The sequence below is a fragment of the Myxine glutinosa genome, chromosome 8, assembly GCF_964187855.1.
Source record: "Myxine glutinosa chromosome 8, kmMyxGlut1.1, whole genome shotgun sequence".
Classification (NCBI taxonomy): domain Eukaryota; kingdom Metazoa; phylum Chordata; class Myxini; order Myxiniformes; family Myxinidae; genus Myxine; species Myxine glutinosa.
The window spans coordinates 80,406,912-80,431,911 of record NC_136268.1 but is presented as its reverse complement, the minus strand read 5'-3'; the positions used below and the strand labels follow the sequence as shown (position 1 = coordinate 80,431,911).

Here is a 25,000-nt window from a genome sequence, read left to right as displayed (position 1 = left end):
TATCTAGTGCGGTGTTCCATTACCAAGTTGCTTGAGCGCTCCCACACTAATGCTGAGATCCCTGAAGTATCCCACAATGTCCGATTTAGACAGATGAACACTTTTTAATAGTCGGAAGTGCTACTGAGGTGAATTCCAAAGTTAAAATTTTGAAATTTGGTTTGTGGTGAACAGATTATTCTCCATCTTTGCAGAAATTAAAGGCATGAACATTGGCGTTTAAAAGCTTTGTGACGTATACAGTGATTCATAGGTATGAAGATCAGCTATATTACCATTCGTATATATGAAGCTGTATGGTACAGAAACTGACCTGCTCTGAGGCAAGGCATACTTGAGTTGAGTGGACAAAATGGCAGAATTAAGACCCCAAGTAGAGCGACCTGAATGCAGGCTGACCAAGCGTAAGCCTGGTAGCGTAAATTATTTTCAAAAACACACCGAAACACCCAGTTTGCATTCGTGCAATACCTTGAAGTTCCCTTGGCATGCATGCAAAGTTTGGGGCTGCTAGGTTTCATGGTTTTAGAGTTATGGAGGAGACACACACACTGCCTTTTATTATTATTATATTGTGGAATCTGTTCTCCAACCACCAGCAACACCATGAAGTCATCTTCACATTGCACCATACTTAGACCCCTAAGGGACTCGAGCCTTTCAAAATGCCACAAGGAGAGAGAATTGCTCACTGCAGACATGTTTCGCCTTTATTCGAGCTCATCAGTACAGCATATTGTTTAAAACCAAGCGATTCGTTGAGACCCTTTGTTTTGTCCTTGCTGTATACAGGTAGGACAGCCGGCTTTGCATTCCCATTTGATGACTTATTTTGTGATGCATCATTTCTTGCTGGCATTGACATAAAATGGCATTTTAAAAGTTTGATCACATCACAGTTAGAACCCCGAATGGACAACTTGATGGCAACACGTGCTCATCAAAGCAATCCTGTCCCTTGTGTGACTGTGGCTCTGTACCATTGCTTTGTTTTTAAACCGGTACAAGGAGAAACACAAGTTTGCCTAGTATATGTTTTCCCATTCTTTGTCGAAATATAAGCTTCTGCAAGTAATTTATTATTTCAACTGCCACTTATTTTTAAGGTCAAACTTAATTTTTTTCATGGATTTCACAACTATCGTGCTCTGCATGACATCTTTCTTGGTTACTTGTTTGTTTTCCTCTGCAGCTTAAAAATATTAAAAAGCATAATCTGCTTCAATTGTTTAATTGTTTGTCATATATTTAGTTTGTCATGCATCCGTTGACTGAGGTGCATCATTTTTCTTGTAGCCTCCAAGTCACCTCTGCCAAATGGGTGGGTTCTGCAGTGGTGTATCAGGTGCTGTGCCTATGATGTCTTTAACTGCTGCTAAGCCTGTGGTAAGTCTTTGTACAAATATATATATATATATATAAAGTCCTTGCTTGTTATTGGCTGGAGTATGATTGTTTTATATTGAGTATCTATAAGAATGGATTTTTTTTTTTTTTATTTTTTTTTTATTTATAAAATAAGTGAAGTTTGATTTTACCTGCTCCAACTTTATCATTTCTTGTTCTTAGGGCATTCCTTTGGTGCCACTTGTAAAACAAGGTATTGTTGGGGGGGGGGGGGGGGGGGAGGTGTGTGGGCTGTTCGTTCAGTTGTTTCATGTGTAGTTAGGCATTTGTCATTTTAATTTTTTCATTAATAGTTCGTCATTTTGATTTATGCTGATAACTTTATTTTGTCTATATATTGATCTATTTCCCAGCTCCTCATTCTGACGTCACTGTGAAAGGTCTCCCTTCATGTGATATTTGCACGTTTGTGGTAAAGAAACTTGAGTCCATTTTGGAAAATAATGCCACAGAAGCTGAAATCAAGGAAGCCCTGTTGAAGGTCTGCGGATATCTTCCTGAAGCCTACATGCAGGAGGTAATGCATACCATTAAATGGTAAACAAGAACAACTATGACACACTGTATAGTGCATGCCTCCACCAGGCTGAACAGTTGACATTGTGTACCCCAATGATAGGCTGGATCTGGAGCCCGACCTGAAACAAAATCTGATCGACTTGTTCTTGTTACCTAACCAACTCGTCCACAACCTTTTAAAATGAGCTCTATATCGTTTTTGGCCCTGTCATTCAATGGTGAAGAATCGGTTATTAAAATAAACTAGAACGGTACTCTTCGACGTCACGACGTTGCCTGATATACCTTCGCCCACATTATTACATCATTATAATACTTGTATCAAATTTGATTTAAATCCATTCAGATGTGCCCATGTTAGCACATTTTTACCTGACCTATGACCTCTTGACCCCAAATTCTAATCATTAAATCTTTACATCATAATACATACCTGTACCAAATTTGAATTGAATCACTTCAGCCATTCTCAAGTTATAGACCTATTGCAGACTTTGACCTATGACCCCAAAATCTAATCACTTGATCTTTGCAACATTATACATACCTGTACCAAGTTTGAATGGGATCACTTCAGCTGTTAAGTTATAGACCTATTACAGATTTTAACCTTTGACCTCTTGACCTCAAAATAATCAGTTCATCGTTGCATCATTCTACATAAGTTTACCAAATTTGGTCAGAATCCCATCACTGGTTCAGAAGTTATCGTGGTATCAGTATGTTTACCTAACATGATCTCTGACCTTTGCCCTTTGACCTCGTGACCCTAAAATCGAATCGGTTCTTCTTTACCTCATTATACATACCTGTCCCAAATTTGCCTAAGATCCCTTCAGCCGTTCTCAAGTTATCGCTGCCACGAAAACCTATCGGACGGACGGAGAACCTGAAAACATAATGCCTCCGGCGACTTCATCGGCGGAGGCATAAAAAAAACCTGTAGAACTAAATGTGATGTTTATAAATAGGTGTTGCTCATTACAGCAGAATTTTGGGACTTATCTGATGTTGGACAGGTGCTTACAGCCTTTTTTTTGTGTCCAGGCTTGTATAAGAGAGAACACATGAGCGGGAGACAAGAGGGTGTGAGGGGGGAAGCACAACACCAGTAGGGGGCGTGTGTGTGTGTGTGTGTGTGTGTGTGTGTGTGTGTGTGTGTGTGTGTGTGTGTGTGTGTGTGTGTGTGTGTGTGTGTGTGTGTGTGTGTGTGTGTGTGTGTGTGTGTGTGTGTGTGTGTGTGTGTGTAAACTAAAGGTAGTAGAGACGACAAATAAAAACGATCGGGTAGGCATCAAATAACTGGTATGAAAGGTCCGACGAATACTCACAAATTGGCATAAATTTTAAAACAAAGCTGAACTAGAAGCACGCAGTAAACAGACAGCAAAATAAACAGCAAAAACTTGACAAAACGACCAGGCGAACTTATCTTTGAGGAAATCGGCACGACCGAATCTCAAGGACCCGGAAGTCCGATGGTGCTTATTGCTGAAGGTAATGCTTGAGCTAGCTTGATGCTACTGTGCTCTATTTCTCTGATACCAAAATGTTTGAATGTAGTACCACAGCAAAAACTATTGCCTATTTGTCAGTGTGGCAAAGCCACCAGCTCATTAAAATTATTTTACCAGCATATAATGTCCATGTATATAGCCTGGTGTTGGCTTAGCAGTCAGGGTGCCGGCTTGGGATCCTAGGATCCCGGGCGAACGCTGAATTAATGCCGTGGGGTTGACTCGGCCTGTCATCCTTATGAGGTCAGAAAATTGAGTACCAGCTAACTGGTAATTCCCTGTGTCGCAAAAGGCGACTAACAGGGTTGGTGGCAGGAAGGGCATCCGGCCGTAAAACATTGCTTCAAAAAGGGGACCACGGTGCCCATAAAAAGGCCAACCCCTGCTCTGTGGGGAAAAATGGCATCTAAAGGCGGTTCTTTCTTCTTCTTCTTTTTTTTTCTATGTAATGTCCTGGTGTTGGCTTAGCGGTTAGGGTGCCGGCTTTGGATCCTAGGATCCTGGGTTCGAATCCCGGTCGATCGCTAAATTAACACCAGGGGGGTTGACTCAGCCTATCATCCTTCCGAGGTCGGCAAATTGAGTACCAGCTTGCTGGCATGAATGATCCCGGTGTGTACCCCGGTTTAGAATAGGTACACCGTATCCCTGTGCATCGTTAAGAGGCGACCAAGGGTTGGCGCCAGGAAGGGCATCCGGCCATAAAAACATTTCCTCAAACAGGGATCCATGATTGTCATGGGACCCGCAAGGCTAACCCCCGCTCTAGTGGGGAAAAATGGCCTTAAAACAATCATTCATTCATTCAATGTCCATATAAATGAATATTCAAATTGGTTTTCTACTCTTTAAAGGTTTTTTTATCATTCTTGAATTGACTTTTATTTATTTATTTTCCCTATTTTCTGCAGTGTGATGCACTTGTGGATGAGTATGAAGATATGCTGGTCCAGCTGTTGATGCAGAGCCTTGATCCTGATTATGTATGCTCGGTACGTCATGGAGTTCGAGTGATTGTGTCCTCAATATGCCAATATGCCATGCATTTTGAGTAACTGGATTGTGTGCTGATATGAAGAGTGCACCAAGTGATATTCTGGTGCTGGAATTGCCATTATCGGAGTAATACGTGATCAGTGGTTTTGGGGTGGAGGGCACATCCTTGAGTGGTGAAACATTCAATCTCTATTGAGGCCAGTGGTAGAGGTGGTTTATTTATTTGTATGCAACCTATGGCTGTTTGGCTGCAACATTTTCTGGGGGTGTGGGTGTACCACTGATGCAAGGCCCCTGTTACCAGCATGCTCGTACTCATTTTGCCATACTCTGAAGGATGACAGGCTGAGTCAACTGCCTGATAGGGGCTTGAAGTCATGACCCTAAGATCTTAAGCCACCCACCTTAACTGTTAAGCCAACACCAGGCTTTGGCTTTGGTGGTGGTGGTGGTGGTGGTAATAATGCTGGTGAGTCAAACCACCTTATGTTTCTTCTCCACAAAAGATTGACATGGAAAATAGAAACAACCATGGTATTTACATTTAGTGAACGCCCTGCTTTCCATCTTTGAAGAAAAAGAGAAGGCATCAATGTATGAGGGGGACGTGGGAGTGCAAAGTTGATTTATGAATATCCCCCGGGGGTTGAAGGTTGATCATAATTCAGTCTTGTTTAATATGATCATTTAATTTATCCCCCTTTTTAGCATCAAATATTATGGAAAGGTTTATGCTCACTGTTTCCTGTATCGTATTTAACTATTGTGTGGCTTGGCCACGTTGTATAGATTATTTACGAGCTTGGAACTATTTCGTTTAAATTCAACCAATTTTGTTTTTTTGCACCAATTTCTTGTAGTTTTATCAGTTTTGTTATTCTTCTTATCCTTTGTTTTATTGTTTTATTGTTTTATTGTCTTATTGTTTTACTGGGTGTACCAACTGCTGGCAGTAGCTAGTGGAAGTCGTGTCCTTCATGGAGGGCAATTTAGTTATTGTCGGCACCCTGACCAAGTTCCAAATTCCTGCCAAAATCGGTTTCAGTGGATTTGTCAGGCCTCCCTAGCTGGACTGTGAAACACCGGTACCAAAACTTTCCCTTGGCTGACCCGACAAGGTTGAAATAATTGGAGTAATTTGAAGTATTTTTTGGGTTTTGTCTTATAAATATTATCACAAACAGATTTTCTGACTTTTAAAGTTGGTGGACAACACATTTATAGTTACAATTGTACCATTATGGCGAAAATGGAGGTCCTCAATTTCAAACAGGAAATTAGAGCTGTCTCCCTTGACATAGCACGTGCCTTCAATGTGGTCTGGCACCCCCGCTCTGCTCTCCAAAATCTCCTCCTATGGTATCCATGGAAATCTCCACGCATGGCTTGCGGACTTCCTCTCTGGTCGTAATCAACGTGTGGCCCTGAATGGAATTCTCTCACCTCCCCTTCCTGTTCAGGCTGGAGTTCCCCAAAGCAGTGTTCTGGGCCCTGTGCTATTTCTGGTCTTCATCAATGATCTCTACGACTCTGGAAAATCCTCTCTATCTCTTTGCTGATGACTCCACACTCTGCTGCTCCATACCTCATCCCTCACATCGGCAGTCTGCAGCCTCCTCACTCTCTGCAGACCTGGACAAAATCATAGACTGGTCAAACAAATGGAACATGTCTTTCAATCCTGACAAATCTCACACTCTCACTATGTTTCTTCGAAAATACCGTCTGGACAACCCTCCATATACTTTCTCAACAATCCTCTCAAAGAAGTTCTGTCACTCAACCTCTTGGGTCTCACAGTCTGCCATGATCTTTCCTGGGAAGAACACATTTCCAAGCTGGCCTCCAAAGCCAGTCACCTAGGCATTCTCCGTCGTGCGAAGTCCTTCCTTGGCACACCTGAGCTCCTCACCACATACAAGGCTTTCTTCCGCAGCTCAATGGAATTCTGCTCTCCCCTCTGGGCTGGTGCTCCTGCCTCACACCTAGCTTGGCTTCATGCTGTTGAAATCAAAGCTTTCAGAATCATTGGAATCTCCCACGATGAAGCTAACTCTGAGGGCCTTTCACTCACTCACCGCAGGCAGGTTGGTGGTCTTTCTGTCTTCTACCGCCTCCTCTCTGGCCGAGCCCACCCCCTCCCCCAGCTCTGTCTGTGCTCTGTCCCCCAAATACTCCTATAGGTCGCACAAGATCTGCATGCAACCCTCTTCTGGTGAAACTGCCAATATCAAGACTCTCCGCTCACTTTCACCCTTTCATTCCTTTTTTTTCTCCCGCCTCTGGAACAAACTCCCTCACTCTCTTCAATCCCACTCATCCCTCCAGGTCTTTAAAACAGCTGTTCACCACCATCTCTTATCTTCCCCCATTCAAAACCTTGATCTTTTCTACCCCTGTTAATTCACCCCAGATCCACTTTTCTGGAAGTCCTAGCAGTGTCAATGTTTTTTTTTTTTTTTACCTCCCCCACCCCCCTTCCCATGCCTCCTCCCCTCAAGCCCTCTCCCTCTTGCAGATCTCCTGATGTCCCTGCTCTCAAATGTTGTACATGTGTGATTTCCCCATCTCTTCCCTTCTTGTCTCCCGCTCTTTATTTCGTCGTGTCCGTTTGTTTTTTGTCATTAATGTTGGCTCTTACACGAGCCTCGATCTTGTATGGGGGGGGGGGGGGGGGGGGGGTTGGAAAGGCAATTGCCATTTGAGAAAAGCGGCTAAAAAATTTGGCAAGTGCTACAATGCGTCAGTAATCATGATCTTCACACTTTATCAACCATGTACATTTTACATGAATTAATTAGTTTCTAAATTAATTAGTAAATAATTAATTAGTAAATAATTAGTTTCTTAAGTAATACTAAATTGTTACACTTATAAAATCAAAACAAGTAGAGCTCTGGCTGTGCTCTGTCTGCCAAATATTCTTGCGCAAGAACTGCCAGCAACCCTCTTCTTGTGAAACTGCCAAAATAAAGACTCTCTGCTCACCTTCACTCTTTCATTCCTCTTTTTTCCCACCTCTGAAACAAACTCCCACACTCTTCAATCCCACTCCTCCCTCCAGGTCTTCAAAACAGCTGTTCACCACCATCTCTTATCTTCCCCAATCCAAAACCTTGATCCTTTCCACCCCCGTTAATCCGCTTCAAATCTACTTCCTTCAAATTCTTTCCTGAAAGTCCTTGTGTCCATCTTGTTTATCCTGAGCACCTTGCCCCAGGCCTCCCCCTTCAACAGATCTCCTGATGTCCCTTTTCATGTTTTCTGTTGTCGTTCTGCTTCCCTCTGTCTCCCGCTCTTTATTATATGTTGTATGTGTTGGCTCTTATCCGAGCCTCGACTTGGTACACACAAGAAAAAGCCACATTCAAAATTCCCCCATGCCAAATAAATAAATAACATATCCTCCATGGAGGGAATTGGGAGAGAGTGGTGCACAATGTCATTGATTAATTGCGTAATTAATATAGATGATCATAAAATAATTGATCAATTGGCTAATGGTATTCCTAAACCACCAGTGCTTCATCTGCATCTAACGTTTTGAAAAGCAATTAATCAAAAAAAATAAAATCAATTATTTGATTAATCAATAAATCAAAAATACCCTTTCTAGCCATTTTCGTGTCCAAATATCAGGTGCCTGAGATATTGGCCAGATGAGAGAGAGAATAATTAATTCATTAATTGATAATGATTAATTGATTAATCCAATAATAAAAAAATAGTGTTTGCCAAAGCACGTGTTCACTATTGTGGCCAATTTTCAGCTTCCGAGCACAAAGGCTGGCTGAGATCATCCAAACAAACAAGAAAATAGGAACATTCAAAGTACGCCACCCCCATGCCAAATACTCGTCTTATCTGAAAGAAATAACGGGTTGTTTAACATCTGCATGCCATCGGACGTGTTTACATGAGTCTTGGTCCCCTGAAAGGCAGTTTCGTACTAATCAAATTCCCATTGAACACGTGTTATTTGGAGTATTCATATATTTGTCTGCAAAAGGTAATCATACACTTGAGTGGCACTATTTTCTATTGCTTCCTGATAAAAAACAAATCTGTCAAATTAATTTTTTCCATCGTTTAGAGGTATCTTCCTTCACTTCTCTTCCTTTGATCCACACAGAGAGCTTGTCCTTTTGCGTATGGCATCCCACTGTGGGTAGCATCATTTGCCAGGGGTGCAACCATGCCACTGATGCAGTGCCCCTGCAGATTTGAGGAGTTTATAATTTGTTCATGGTGCCAGCGATAGCTTGATTGTTCTTCGCAAAGGACACTCGGGATCGCTAACATTCACCAACTAATGCCAGCAGACGGGACAGCAGTTTGATGTTCTTCATGAAGAGCTAGCATTTCTATTTTCCGTTCAATAACCCAGGTGTTGGGCCTGTGTCAGTCGGCGAAGAAGCACTCCCTGGTTGGTGAAGTACAGTGTACTTGGGGTCCTGGTTTCTGGTGCCTCAGTCATGAGAACGCTAAGCAGTGTGATGTGAGTATTCCACCGTACCCCTTATCCCCCATGCCTTCCTAACTTTCTCCTTGCTATTTTCATGATTGGGATAGGTCCTTGTTCGTTAGTTGTACAATGATATATTTTGCATTGTTCCTGGTCATTTTCCCCTTTGATGTTTTTTTTTAACCATTAATAAAATTGCTTTTATTTTCAGTTACGACTTGAACCGACGATACAAAAACTTATTTTGTATAATCGGTAGTGCAGATTACATGACTAGAAATAAGATGAACGTTAAAATTAAAATGTACTCGTCATATCTGTATATATAATGTCTCTAATCTGGCGGTGAAAGAAGGCCGCATTCCAGTGGATTGGGACCTGAGTACCCTCGTCCCTCTATCCAAAAGGGAAACGTGACCCTCTGGACTGTGGCTCGTATCGAGCGATAAAGTTATTGGAGCATGGAATGAAGGTATTGGAAAGGGTGTTGGAGAGGAGGATAAGGAAGAAAGTGAAGATTGACGAAATGCAGTTTGGATTTATGCCAGGAAAAGGAATGACAGACGCGCTTTTTATTGAGGCAGTTGCAGGAGAAGTACATGGAGAAGAGGAAGAAGTTGTTTCTTGGGTTTGTTGATCTGAAGAAAGCATTCGATAGGGTTCCACGCAAAGTATTGACATGGGCAATGAGGAAGTTAGGAGTGGAGGAATGGTTGATCAGAGTAGTGATTGCAATGTACAAAAGAGCGCGCACAGCTGTAAGGACGAAGGATGGGAACAGTGGTGAGTTTGAGGTGAAGGTGGGAGTGCATCAGGGGTCGGTACTAAGTCCACTACTATTTGTAGCTGTGATGGAGGTGCTGGCTCAGAACGTAAAGGAGGGTTTACCGTGGGAGTTGATGATCTGGTGTCGATTGCGGAAAGTATGGATGGACTGAAGGAAAAGATGAACAAGTGGAAGGAATGTATGGAGACAAAAGGTCTGAAGGTGAATATCGGAAAGACGAAGGTGATGGTAAGTGGTAAAGCATGTGGTCAGGTGGAAAGAACTGGGAAGTGGTCCTGTGCTGTGTGCAGGAAGGGTGTCGGACTATCGGAGTGAACTCCATTCAATGTACAATGTGCGCTGAGTGGGTTCATCAAAAATGTAGTGGTCTGAGAGGGTCATTAACCAGTGTGGCAGCTACATTCAAATGTAAGGTGTGCACAGAGGGAGCTGCAGATGAAGGAAATGTTGAGTTGGATCTTGGAGACGGCATGAAGCTGGAAGGTGTGAAAACATTTTGCTACCTCGGAGACATGCTGAATGGAGAAGGTGGATCAGACTCGGCAACGGTTGCTAGAGGGAGATGTGCATGGAAAAAGGTTCGGTAACTGAGTGGCGTGCTGATAAGGAGGGGAGTCGTTGAAGCTGAAGGGAAAGGTGTATGCTGCATGTGTGAAGTGTTATGATTTATGGGAGCGAGACATGGGTAATGAACGTAGAGCAGCAACGAAGGTTGGAAAGGGTGGAAATGCGAATGGTTCGATGGATGTGCAGAGTATCGTTGAGAGAGCGGAAGACAAATGATGAATTGCGAAAAATGATGGGAATAGAGCCTGTGATTGATGTTGTGAAGAGGAACAGGTTGAGATTGTTTGGTCATGTGTTGAGGAAAGATGAAAGTAGCTGGTTGAGAAGAGTGATGGAAATGAATGTAGAAGGAAGTAGAGGACGGGGAAGACCGAGAAAGACTTGGCTAAAGATGGTGGAAGAAGAAATGCGGGCAAGGGGGTTAACAAGGAGAGATGCAGAAAATAGGGCAAGATGGAGAAGATTGTCATTGGGACCGCAAGGCTAACCGCCGCTCTTGCAGGGAAAATGGCCTTAAAATGCATGTTGTTGTTGTTGTTGTATATGTGTGTGTATATATATATATATATATATATACAGATTTGGCATTTAATATGGAATATTTTTTTTTCCTTGACTTGGGTTTACTTTCTTAACTCAGTATATCAATCTGGTGAGTTTCTTTTACACTTTGGTGATTTCTTAGTTCAAAGAACCATGTCTGTCTGTCGCAGCAAGAAGTAAACAGTATTATATCACAGGTGGCGTGGCAAAATGTACGGACAGGTGCATTTGATGATTGGCTTCACAGTCGGGTATACAAGGGTTGTTGCGTTCTGTATTAGTGGAAAACAACTGCTGCACGTCTACAAAAGTTATTGCCGCTTCCTCTGGAGATGGTCCGTCAACTCGACAATGCTGTTTGTCATGGAGTGGTGGCTTTATGAAATCACGGCATGAAACAGCGTGCTATTGCTCGGCAGTATGGCATCACTCAAGGTCAGGTGTCAAAGATCCTGAAAAGAAATGCTCAGAGGGGTGTCCCTACTCCAATACCGAGGCCAGGACGTCCCCGCAGAACCACAAGGAGGGATGATCGCCAGCTGCACCGGTTAGTCAGCAATGGCCGTACCAAGTCAGCTAATCGGCTTAGGGCTGAGTGGCAGCAACTGACAAATGTGCCTGTATCCAGAAGGCTAGTCAACCAACGACTGGTTCAAGCAGGCTATCGTGCCAGGCGTCCCCTGAGAAAGCCACGACTGACCAGACAACACCGCCAGCGCCGATTACAGTGGGCCAGAGAGCACCGTCAATGGCAGCCAGGACACTGGAATCACGTGATCTTCAGTGACGAGTCTAGATTTCTGGTCTATCGTCAAGATGGCCGCGTCCGGGTGCACAGACAAGTGCATGAAGCCCACAGCGAAGATTGTATAGTGCCAAGAGTCCAAGCTGGAGGTGGTGGGGTGACTGTTTGGGCTGCTTTTCATGCAGGGGGCAAAACTGACCTGGTTGTTCTGAATGGAAACCTGAACCAGTTCAAGTACAGGGTCATTCTGGAAGAAACATTGCTTCCATTTGCTCATGCAGCCTTTGGAGGAAACTTTGTCTTCCAAGATGACAATGCACGGCCTCATCGTGCTCGCATGATCCAACACTTTCTTGCTGACCGTGGTGTTGAGCATATGGAGTGGCCATGTCCCTGGATATGAATCCGATAGAGAACTTGTGGGCAGAATGAACGCGTCAAATCGACCACTTGGACCAGCAGCCGACCTCTGTGCGTGAATTGCAGCAGGCTATTGTCACTGCATGGCAAGCAATTCCTGTCCAAACCTTGGCAAATCTCGTGAACAGCATGCCTCAACATGTACGTGCTCTCCTGAATGCTCGTGGGGGTTACACGAAGTACTGAACTGTAATTTTACTGTCCGTAATCCCAGTCGTAATTTAACTTTTGTTTTTGTTAAAAAATTTTTTGGCTAATGTGCAAAATAAACAGATACTTCTGGAAAACGTACAGAAGTTTAACACAGTACTGTCCATGAATTGAGTTCGATATCAGTTTACATCACTTTCAAGGATCAATTTATTTGTTTTGAAATGTCAAATGTGGTTTTTGTTTCTTTTAAAGGTCACATTAACAAAATCTAGAATAATTTCAACATAACTCCAAAGAACTTTTGGTTCTAAGACATCTTGAAAAGTAAGTTCACCCCCACAAAAAAATATTCCATATTAAATGGTGTGTGTGTGTGTGTGTGTGTGTGTGTGTGTGTGTGTGTGTGTGTGTGTGTGTGTGTGTGTGTGTGTGTGTGTGTGTGTGTGTGTGTGTGTGTGTGTGTGTGTGTGTGTGTGTGTGTGTGTGTGTGTGTGTGTGTGTGTGTGTGTGTGTGTATATATATATATATAAATACAGTGGAACCTTGACTTACGAGTTTAATTCGTTCTGTGACTGAGCTCGTAACTCAATTTGCTCGTTTCTCAAATCAAATTTCCCCATTAAAATGCATTGAAATGCTATGAATCCGTTCCAGCCCGCCAAAAACCACACCAATTTTTTTTTAAATATACAGTATATATAAAAAATATCTCGTGCTTTATATTTCACCTGTATGCAGCATACAAGTTGGCAGGATGGCCTGGACTGGAGGTACGCACACTTGACTCTAAACTGTCCAGCCTGGGTTTGAATCCCGACCCAGCTATAACCTGTCATGTCGGTGTTTCACAGGCAGGGTGATTCATCAATGTGTGTACCGCTAAACTGGGCGCCCCGTTTGCGTCCCATTAGTTGTTGGATGTTGAGGATCTCACCGTGTCTTCCACAAAGAGAAGGCGAGCTATCGCCGGCACTCTGAACAAGTTGTGGCCTGGCATGCTCTTCTCCTCTGCCGTTATATACGTCCTCCTCGGCATCTTTTTCCAGAAGAGCCCTGTCTAGTCACAGTTGAAGATTTGCTGGGGGATGTATCGTTTGGCTTCTATCAGTTCGGCAAAAGTTATAATAAAATCTTCAGCTGCCTTCACATCCGCCTCACCAAGTCGACAACACGCACACCTCGCTCATGTTTTTCGACGATTGCGTGTTTTATATCCAAGCACATCATCCTCTTCTTCTTCTCAGTACTGCCCTTGGCACTCAATTTCTTAGGACCCATGGTTAAAACTAAGAAAAATTTCCAAAATAACCAAAATGCGAAAACAAAACAGCAGCGATATACGGCAGAGATGCTTGCACGGCAAGATAACCACGTGACCAGAACCCACCTGGTGGCGTAAGCTCCAAAATAACCAAAATGCGAAAACAAAACAGCAGCGATATACGGCAGAGATGCTTGCACGGCAAGATAACCACGTGACCAGAACCCACCTGGTGGCGTAAGCTCCAAAATAAGCAAAATGCGAAAACAAAACAGCAGCGATATACGGCAGAGATGCTTGCACGGCAAGATAACCACGTGACCAGAACCCACCTGGTGGCGTAAGCTCCAAAATAACCAAAATGCGAAAACAAAACAGCAGCGATATACGGCAGAGATGCTTGCACGGCAAGATAACCACGTGACCGGAACCCACTTGGTGGCGTAAGCTCCAAAATAACCAAAATGCGAAAACAAAACAGCAGCGATATACGGCAGAGATGCTTGCACGGCAAGATAACCACATGACCAGAACCCACCTGGTGGCGTAAGCTCCAAAATAAGCAAAATGCGAAAACAAAACAGCAGCGATATACGGCAGAGATGCTTGCACGGCAAGATAACCACGTGACCAAAACCCACCTGGTGGCGTAAGCTCCAAAATAACCAAAATGCGAAAACAAAACAGCAGCGATATACGGCAGAGATGCTTGCACGGCAAGATAACCACGTGACCGGAACCCACTTGGTGGCGTAAGCTCCAAAATAACCAAAATGCGAAAACAAAACAGCAGCGATATACGGCAGAGATGCTTGCACGGCAAGATAACCACGTGACCGGAACCCACTTGGTGGCGGGTGGCGTAAGCTCGTAACTCAGATCTCGGCTCGCATCTCAAAGCAATAAACCGCCCGAGCGACGGCTCGTATCTCGGAAAACTCGTAAGTTGGTGCACTGGTAAGTCAAGGTTCCACTGTATATATATATATATATATATATATATATATATATATATATATATATATATATATATATATATATATATTGTTACGGACGCGGTTTAGATGTTACTTTGGGCCGAGCGGATGGTCCACCGCGACCGTTACAGGATCCCCGATTGGCCCGACTCCCCCAACGTTGACCAGATCGCACCACAGATATTCAATTTGGAAACCTCTAAAGCGACCGAACGAGAAGGAAGAGAGAAGAAGACAGAGTACAGAGGAATAACAGGATTTATTATACACACAAGCAAAAAGAAGGAGCGATCAAAATTATTTACAAGCAATGGATGGAAGAAGCAGTCACACAGTGCATCGTTAGCTTATACTAGTCTATTTACTTAACCCCAGGACAACGATTAGGACAGACGACGTTCACACTTACACGGGGGATATTGCAGGCAGGTATGGCTTGAGGATGGATGGTTGTTTTTGGGAGGCAATGGAGGGTCCAGCGTCGATTGCTGCCTGGCGCGTCCTTTTCGTGGCCTGCGGCCCCTTAGCTGCCCCCTTAGCTGCAGCGCAGCTGGTCGCACAATGGCTCGCACACACCTGCTCGTTCAGGCGTCTTCCTTCTCCCCAGCAACAACGAGGGACAGCAAGCAAGAGGATGGGGTCAACGCAAGAGCTTGGAGGACGCAAGAGCAAGAGGAGCAAGAGGGTGGAGTGCGTCCCGCGGCGACTTATATTGGTTTCCTCACCGAACCTTCGTGCACTTTCTTGGGGGTTCCCGCTCCGCCCTCTCTTAGCCAAACCCCTTGTTCTGGGTTGGATGAGCGGGGCCGCCTTACTCCTCCCCCCTATGACGAGGGGGGCGACCCGTCTTCTTTAGCCACTCCCCTTGTTCGTAATGGCCGCAAATGGCGAAAACCGGTCAGCAGCTGCAGGTACTGCGCTGTCACGTTGCACAGCAGTTCAGTACTGCAATAACCGGTTGCTGTGAAAGCTCAAGTGGGGGAATCCCTGGCACTTGAGCTGCCATGGATCATCGGAGGGGCCTACGCTTATTTCGTTTGATGCAATGCAGTCAATCTAGTGGGAAACACATATTTAGCCTACATAGAATAAGGAAATAAACTATTTAAAAAGATATATCGTGGCCTGTGTGTAAGTTTCATGGAATTAACTAGGAGGACGGCTGCGACCATTATTTACATTACAAGGGTGTAACACACAACAAAACCATACTTTTCACATTCGTTACACTTCCTCCAAAATTGTTACACTTTTCAAAACCGTTACACTTCTCAAATTCGTTACTATATATATATATATATATATATATATATATATATATATATATATATATATACTGTATATATATATATATATATATATATATATATATATACAGGGTGGGTGGAAAGTCGCTCCCTATTTTAAAGTACTTATAAATTATGATAGATAGAATTATCTATAATTAGATAGGGTTAATATATATATTATATAATATATTATAAGTAGCCTACTTTAAAATAGGGAGGGACTTTCCACCCACCCTGTGTATATATATATATATATTCTATACATTTCACCCCTTTAGACCCCATTTGACCCTTTACACCCCCTTTAGACCCTTCTAGAACTCCTTGGATCCCTTTTGACCCTTTACACCCCTTAAATCCCTGTCGACCCTTTTAGACCACTTTGGACCACCTTCGACCCTTTTGAGACATGTACATCTTCGATAGTTTTCAGACGCTTTGAATAATCTAAGACCATTTGGACACTTTTGACCCCTTTTGCTCTTTTGACCTTAGGCACCTTAGACCCCATTTGGCCCTTTCAAGAGCCTTGATTCTTTAAACACTTTTGTCCCTTTATGACCCTAAAAACACTAGACCCCTTGGAGAATTTGAAAAGATTTCCTCACAAAATTGGTTTTGATGACCTTTTCCGTGCACTATTCGCGTCGCATCACATCACAAGTTGCAATGACAAATCGAAACTGATATATCTAAACTGATATATCAAAGCGAAACTGATGTTGAAAAGTTAAACTGAAACTACTGAGGTATGTATGGATCATCGAATGGGAAATTGGCATTAAATGCTGTGTGAAATTGCTGAAAGCAAAGCTTTCTGTGACGTAGCAATGTGGAAGGGGTGTATAGAGAGAGGTGGAAGGTCAGGAACTGAAGAAGCAATGTGGAAAGGGATAGGTGCCTGGAGGTGGTCGGTTGGTATGGAAACAACTTTGGTGATCTTCCGTCAGGCGGTAGGCCCAAAACATGCCTAAATCAGTTTTCATTTTGCCTAAACCATTTTTTCCAAACATGTCTAAACCCTAAAATCGCCTTCACTCCCGAGCAGTACTTCTGAGGTACAACAAGCATGGATTGGAAATCTCAGCTGACAGATTGGAACAAGGTTGTCGAGGTTACCAGCTACACACATCACGACATGAGCTCACTAAATATTTCCACTGAATTTCCGTTTCTATCAATGCACACTCCAAAGGAATTGCTCATTTCAAGTGACACATCTACGAACCCCTGTCATTGACTGGTGCCTTTGCTTATATATACAGACTTGGCATTTAATATGGAATATTTTTTTTGTGGGGGTGAACTTACTTTTCAAGATGACTTCGAACCAAAAGTTCATGGGAATTATGTTGAAATTATTCTAGATTTTGTTAATGTGACCTTTAAAAGAAACAAAAACCACATTTGACATTTCGAAGCAAATAAATTGATCCTTGAAAGTGATGTGAACTGATACCGAACTCAATTCATGGACAGTACTGTGTTAAACGTCTGTACATTTTCCAGAAGTATCTCTTTATTTTACACATGAGCCAAATTTGTTTTTGACAAAAACAAGTTAAATTATGACTGGGATTACGGACAGTAAAATTACAGTTCAGTACTTCGTGTCACCCCCACGAGCATTCAAGAGAGCACGTACACGTCGAGGCATGCTGTTCACGAGATTTGCCAAGGTTTGGACCGGAATTGCTTGCCATGTAGTGACAATAGCCTGCTGCAATTCATGCACAGAGGTAGGCTGCTGGACCAAGTTGTCGATTTGACACGTTAATTCTGCCCACAAGTTCTCTATCGGATTCATATCCGGGGACATGGCAGGCCAATCCATATGCTCGACACCATGGTCAACAAGAAAGTGTTGGATCATGCGCGCACGATGAGGCCGTGCATTGTCATCTTGGAAGACCACGTTTCCTCGAAAGGCTGCACGAGCAAATGGAAGCAATGTTTCTTCCAGAATGGCCCTGTACTTGAACTGGTTCAGGTTTCCATTCAGAACAACCAGGTCAGTTTTGCCCCCTGCATGAAAAGCAGCCCAAACGGTCACTCCACCACCTCCAGCTTGGACTCTTGGCACTATACAATCTTCGTTGTAGGCTTCAAGCACTTGTCTGCGCACTCGGACGCGGCCATCTTGACGATAGACCAGAAATCTAGACTCGTTACTGAAGGTCACGTGATTCCAGTGTCCTGGCTGCCATTGACGGTGCCCTCTGGTCCACTGCAATCGGTGCTGGCTGTGTTGTCTGGTCAGGCGTGGCTTTCTCAGGGGACGCCTGGCACCACAGCCTGCTTGAACCAGTCGTTGGTTAACTAGCCTTCTGGATACAGGCACATTTGTCAGTTGCTGCCACTCAGCCCTAAGCCGATTAGCTGACTTGGTACGGCCATTGCAGACTAACCGGTGCAGCTGGCGATCATCTCTCCTTGTGATTCTGCGGGGACGTCCTGGCCTCGGTATTGGAGTGGAGTAGGGACACCCCTCTGAGCATTTTGTTTCAGGATCTTTGACAACTGACCTTGAGTGATGCCATACTGCCAAGCAATAGCACACTGTTTCATACCGGAATTTCGTAAAGCCACCACTCCATGACAAACAGCATTGTCGAGTTGACGGACCATCTCCAGAGGAAGCGGCAATAACTTTTGAAGACGTGCAGCAGTTGTTTTCCACGAATACAGAACGTAACAACCCTTATCCCCAATTGTGAAGCCAATCGTCAAATGTACCTGCCCTTACATTTTGTCACGCCACCTGTGATATCCTGTTATTGACTTCTTGCTGCGAAAGACGATCAGTGACATGGTTCTTTTAACAAAGAAATCACCGAAGCGTAAAAGAAACTCACCAGATTGATATACTGAGTTCAGAAAGTAAACCCAAGTCAAGAAAAAAAAAAAATTCCATATTAAATGCCAAGTCTGTATATATAATGTGGTGGATTTGGGGGTCGGCTCTCCCCTTATCAAGGGGGGTGGGGTTAATCCCCTTGTCTTTTAAGCTGGCCGTCCCCCAATCCTGGAAATTATGACGCTCCTCCCGGTCGGAATCAGCTAGGGTGATTGGTCAATGAAGTCCCAAATACCTACTTACTAACCCCGACCGCGAGCAGGGAAATAACTCCCGCTCGAACCACGGATAAGATGGAATATTGCCGAGTGGTTAGCAATCCGCGATCCGAGCCGTTAACAATAAAACTAAACCCGATCCTGAGCGGTTTCCAAATCGTGCCACAGGTACTCAATTGAAAGAAAGGACGCGAACGATCGAATAAGAGGAAACCAGAGTAAGGGAAGAACAAAGAGTGAGTTTATTAATTATGTACAAAAACCCAAAGAGGAAATGAAAGCATGTACAAGAAGAAACAAAAGGACACAGGGCAAGCTTATCTATACAGTCTTAACTTATCGCGACCCCAGGACAAACAGACAGACTCGCACGGAATTGTAGTGGTAGGGGAGGAAGGTCCAGACAGATGGTTCCAGGCTCCTCGGCCGGTCCCGACCTGTGCCGTGGCGGTGATGGAAACAGGCCGGCAGCGCGTCGTTGGCGTTAACCGCGAGCGGACCTTACATATGCGAGGGGCTGGAATGCGGCGTACGTATAGCATGCCAAACGCTCACTCTCTCCCGATCAAACAAGGTCCGTATCAAACAGGCAGTTCGTAACAACGAGCTCTCTCGGCGCAGTTCTTCAATAAACAGTTCATGCAACGCAATCCCCGGTGCAGTTAGTTACCATCGATGGTTCCCTGCGCAGTCTGTGGCGCAGTCCGTTTCAGCCCTGAGTCGACTCTCAGTTCACTCTTGTAAAAAGGCTCGCGCTGGCGCTTATATTATGCGCTCACATATCAATCCACGCTCTTTGAAACCACGCCTGGTAGCGAGCTCGCCTCAGCCCTGGTTGGTTGGCGAGGGCTCACTGGCTCCACCCTTGACGGCGAGTTGACAGGGCCACGCCTCGTTGCCGTGTCCCGCCCCCTTTTTCCTCGGCCTTAGACCGCGTGTTCAATGACGTTTGGAGCGAGGCAGCGAATGCTGCTGGTCAAGCAGAGGCGTGTAATAGAATTGGGAGGGACAAGCCCCGACTGTAGGGGCGCATGCTGGCGTAGCTTGGAGAGAGCGGCTGGCAAAGAAGCGAATGGGGCCTACCTTATTTAATTAATGCAACGCAGATTCAACTATTGGGAACACAGCCTTATCTGAAACACATACTAAGGAAATAACTGAAAGTCCTATGGTGTCCTACGTGTTGCTGTGGCCTAACTATGGGTGCAACCTTTAACCTTATTAAATGATGGGATATTTACAAGAGTTATTATTTATTTACAAAAGTGAGGGTTCTCAAACAGCAACAATATATATAGTCACGTGAAAAAGTAAGTACACCCCATGTAAAGTTTTGACTTTTTCAACATATTTCAACATACAGCTATTTGATCTTCCTTTCACCAATATTGATAGATAAAGGTGATATAATATAACAAATATCATGAAAGATTTACATTTTGTAGTCCATTGTATAATTTAAAAATACATAAATGCAAATTTCGCATGTGGAAAAAGTAAGTACACCCTTGGCTCTAATAAGTGGTATTGACCCTTTGGCAGAAACAACTTCAAGTAGGCATTTCTTATAACTGTGGACCAGTCTCTGACATCGACTGGGAGAAATTTTGCCCACTCCTCCATGCAGAATTCTTTCAGCTGTGCGATGTTTGAGGGGTTTCTTGCATGCACAGCTCGTTTCAAATCCCCCCACAACATCTCGATGGGATTTAGATCCGGGCTTTGACTTGGCCATTCCAGAACCCTCCATTTATTTCTTTTCAGCCATTCCTTGGTGGATTTACTGGTATGTTTAGGGTCATCGACATTGTCATGTTGCAAGGTTCACCTTCGGTTGAGCTTCAACTCTCCGACAGATGGCCTCACATTATCCTCAAGCACCCTCTGGTACAATGAAGAATTCATAGTGGATTCTATGATGGTGAGCTGCCCAGGCCCTGATGCAGCAAATGCTGCCCCAACCCATAATATTTCCACCACCATGCTTTACAGTTGGTATGAGGTTATTTTGGTCAAATGCTGTCTTTGGTTTTTGCCAAACATGTCTTCTGGTACTGTGGCCAAATAGCTCTAACTTTGACTCATCTGTCCAGAGCACATTGTTCCAGAAGTGCTGGTCTTTGCCTAGGTGTTCATTGGCAAACTTTAGTCTTGCCCTGATGTTTTTTCTGGACAGCAAAGGTTTCCTCTTGGGAACACCTCCCAATCCTCCCATGTAGATCAAATTTGTGCAGCCTCTTTCTAATGGTAGACTCGTGCACTTTGACATCAACTGTGGCAAGAGCTACCTGTAGGTCCCGTGATGACATTCTGGGGTTCTTAGAGACTTCTTTCAGCATCTTGCGGTCTGCTCTCAGGCTGAACTTGCTGGGGCGGCCTGGCCTGAAGAAGTTGGCAGTTGTTTGGAATCTTCTCCACTTGTAGATGATCTTCCGGACAGTCGAATGATTGATTTCAAATTGTTTGGAGATCTTTTTAAATCCCTTCCCAGACTCGTAGGCATCTATAACCTTCTTTCTGAAGCCCTCAGAGAGCTCTTTTGATCTAGGCATGGTGATGCCGCACACTTCAACAACAAAGACTCTCTGAAGACTTGGACAAAATCTCAAAATCTCAAAATCTGAAGACTTGGACAAAATCCTCACTCTGAAGACTTGGACAAAATCACAGACTGGTCAAACAAGTGGAACATGTCTTTCAATCCTGACAAATCTCACACTCTTACTATGTCTCTCCGAAAAGATCGACTGGACAACCCCCCCATCTACTTTCTCAACAATCCTCTCCAAGAAGTTCTGTCGCTCAAGCTTTTGGGTCTCACTATCTGCCATGATCTTTCTTGGGAAAACCACATTTCCAAGCTGGCCTCCAAAGCCAGTCGCCGACTGGGCATCCTCCGTCGTGCGAAGTCCTTCCTCGGCACACCTGAGCTCCTCACCACATACAAGGCTTTCATCCGCAGCTCAATGGAATACTGTTCTCCCCTATGGGCCGGTGCTCCTGCCTCACACCTAGCTCGGCTTCACGCTGTTGAAACCAAAGCTTTCAGAATTATTGGAATCTCCCACGATGAAGCTATCTCTGAGGGCCTTTCACTCACTCACCGCAGGCAGGTAGGTGGTGTTTCTGTCTTCTACCGACTCCTCCCCGGCCTTGCACCCCCAGCTCTCTCTGTGCTCTGTCCCCCAAATATTCCTACAGGTCGCACAAGATCTGCCAGCAACCCTCTGATGGTTAAACTGCCGAAATCTCGGCTCTCTGCTCACCTTCACTCTTTCATTCCTCTTTTCTCCCGCCTCTGGAACAAACTCCCTCACTCCCTTCAATCCCACTCCTCCCTCCAGGTCTTTAAAACAGCTGTTCACCACCATCTCTTATCTTCCCCCATCCAAAACCTTGATCTTTTCTACCCCCGCTAATTCACCCCAGATCCACCTTGTTTGAAATTCCAACTTCTTTCCTGGAAGTCCTGGCAGTGTCCATATGTTTTATACCTCTCCCACCGCCCCCTTCCCATGCCCCCCCCCCCCCCAAAGCCCTCGCCCTCTCTCAGATTTCTCGATGTCTCCATGTCTCTCGGTCCCTGCTCTCAAATGTTGTGTTTGTGTCCTTCCCCCTCTCTCCCCATCTTGTCTACCGCTCCTGATGTTATATGTTTTATGTGTCGGTTTGTCTTTCTGTGTGATTAATGTTCGCTCTTTCACGAGCCTCGATCTTGTATACAAAAAAAAAGAAAAAAGAAAAAAAGAAAAGCAAACCAAACAAATGTCTGAGGTTTAAATAAGGCAGGTTCCTCCAAGATCCTCTCCAACGATGGTCTAATTATTTGCACCTGAGCTGGTGCACCTGATTCTAATTTTAGGTGTTTGAAGTAGTGATAAATGTTGGGGTGTACTTACTTTTTCCACATGCGAAATTTGCAGTTATGTTTATTTAAATTATACAATGGACTACAAAATGTAAATGTTTCATATTTGTTATATCACCTTTTTCTATAAATATTGTTGAAATGAAGATCAAATAGCTGTATGTTGAAAAAGTCAAAACTTTACATGGGGTGTACTTACTTTTTCACATGACTGTATATATATATATATATATATATATATATATATATATATATATATATATATATACAGTGGAACCTTGACTTACGAGTTTAATTCGTTCCGTGACCGAGCTCGTAACTCAAATTGCTCGTATCTCAAATCAAATTTCCCCATTGAAATGCATTGAAATGCTATTAATGCGTTCCAGCCCGCCAAAAACCACACCAATTTTTAAAAAAATATACAGTATATATAAAAATATCTCGCGCTTTATATTTCACCTGTATGCAGCATACAAGTTGGCAGGATGGCCTGGACTGGAGGTACGCACACTTGACTCTAAAGTCTAAACTGTCCAGCCTGGGTTTGAATCCCGACCCAGCTATAACCTGTCATGGGTGAATCACAGGCAGGGTGATTCATCAATGGGTGTACCGCTAAACTGGGCGCCCCGTTTGCGTCCCATTAGTTGTTGGATGTTAAGGATCTCACCGTGTTTTCCACAAAGAGAAGGCGAGCTATCGCCGGCACTCTGAACAAGTTGTGGCCTGGCATGCTCTTCTCCTCTGCCGTTATATACGTCCTCCTCGGCACCTCGCTCATGTTTTTCGACGATTGCGTGTTTTATATCCAAGCACAAGTATAAAACACGACGATTGCGTGTTTTATATCCACAAGTTGTGGCCTGGCATGCTCTTCTCCTCTGCCGTTATATACGTCCTCCTCGACACCTCGCTCATGTTTTTCGACGATTGCGTGTTTTATATCCAAGCACATCATCCTCTTCTTCTTCTCAGTACCGTGTTTTCCACAAAGAGAAGGCGAGCTATCGCCGGCATTCTGAACAAGTTGTGGCCTGGCATGCTCTTCTCCTCTGCCGTTATATACGTCCTCCTCGGCACCTCGCTCATGTTTTTCGACGATTGCGTGTTTTATATCCAAGCACAAGTTTTATATAAAACACGACGATTGCGTGTTTTATATCCACAAGTTGTGGCCTGGCATGCTCTTCTCCTCTGCTGTTATATACCTCCTCCTCGACACCTCGCTCATGTTTTTCGACGATTGCGTGTTTTATATCCAAGCACATCATCCTCTTCTTCTTCTCAGCACTGCACTTGCCACTCACTTTCTTAGGCCCCATGGTTAAAACTAAGAAATTTTCCGAAATAACCAAAATGCGAAAACAAAAATGCAGCGCTATACGACAGAGATACTGTACTTGCACGGCAAGATAACCACGTGACCGGGTGGCGAAAGCTTGTAACTCGGATCTCGGCTCGCATCTCAAAGCAATAAACCGCCCGAGCGACGGCTCGTATCTCGAAAAACTCGTAAGTTGGGGCACTCGTAAGTCAAGGTTCCACTATATATATATATATATATATATATATATATATATATATATATATATATATATATATATATATATATATATATATATATATGTATATATGTGTATATATATGTATATATGTGTATATATGTGTGTATATATGTGTATATATATGTATATATGTGTATATATGTGTATATATATGTGTATATATATGTATATATATGTATATATATGTATATATATGTATATATATGTATATATATGTATATATATGTATATATATGTTTATATATGTATATATATGTATATATATGTATACTGAAACGCAAAAGAAACTTACCACCTTTGAAACCTTTAAATATCAACAATAACACTGCGTGTAGTAAATGTGTGAACTTATTTGTGGACAATAGTGTCCTCACTGTCAGACGTAACGGTCACGGATGGTCACTTGAACCTTCAATGGTCACTTCATAGCACAGCTGTTGAACAGCCATTTTGACTGTCAGTGTTTAGCCAAGGGGTGCGGGATGATTTTAATGAGCTGCACGTGATGTCTTGATATTGGCTACAAAAAGGCCAGTGCAAAATGGGCATTTCAAACAACATGCCACGATTGTCAAGGGATCAACCACAGCGTGCCCTGGGCATGCTGCCAGGTGGACTGAGCTACCGTGAGGTGGCACGTCGCCTTGGCTGTTCACACCAGACAATATCGGCCCTGGTGGACAGACACCCTCCACAACTCTGTAGATGACAGACCTCGATCAGATCAAGGAGGCCAAGAGTCACCACTGCAAGGCAGGACAGGCAGATGGTCCGAAGTCACCTGCGGGATCGATTCCGTCCAGCATCCCACACCGGCAGAAACTCTGGGGCATGCAAACCCA

General features: G+C 43.8%; 1 protein-coding gene across 1 annotated transcript in view; it reads left to right on the top strand.

Moving 5' to 3' along the window:
- The window catches only part of LOC137414186 (prosaposin-like), a 95,773-nt gene that overhangs the window by 60,816 nt on the left and 9,957 nt on the right, over nucleotides 1–25,000 (top strand). The window contains exons 8-12 of the mRNA XM_068099684.2: nucleotides 1,297–1,386; nucleotides 1,570–1,600; nucleotides 1,761–1,924; nucleotides 4,355–4,435; nucleotides 8,827–8,937. Coding sequence (XP_067955785.2) covers nucleotides 1,297–1,386; nucleotides 1,570–1,600; nucleotides 1,761–1,924; nucleotides 4,355–4,435; nucleotides 8,827–8,937 — 477 coding nt within the window. The remainder of the gene's footprint in view (nucleotides 1–1,296; nucleotides 1,387–1,569; nucleotides 1,601–1,760; nucleotides 1,925–4,354; nucleotides 4,436–8,826; nucleotides 8,938–25,000) is intronic.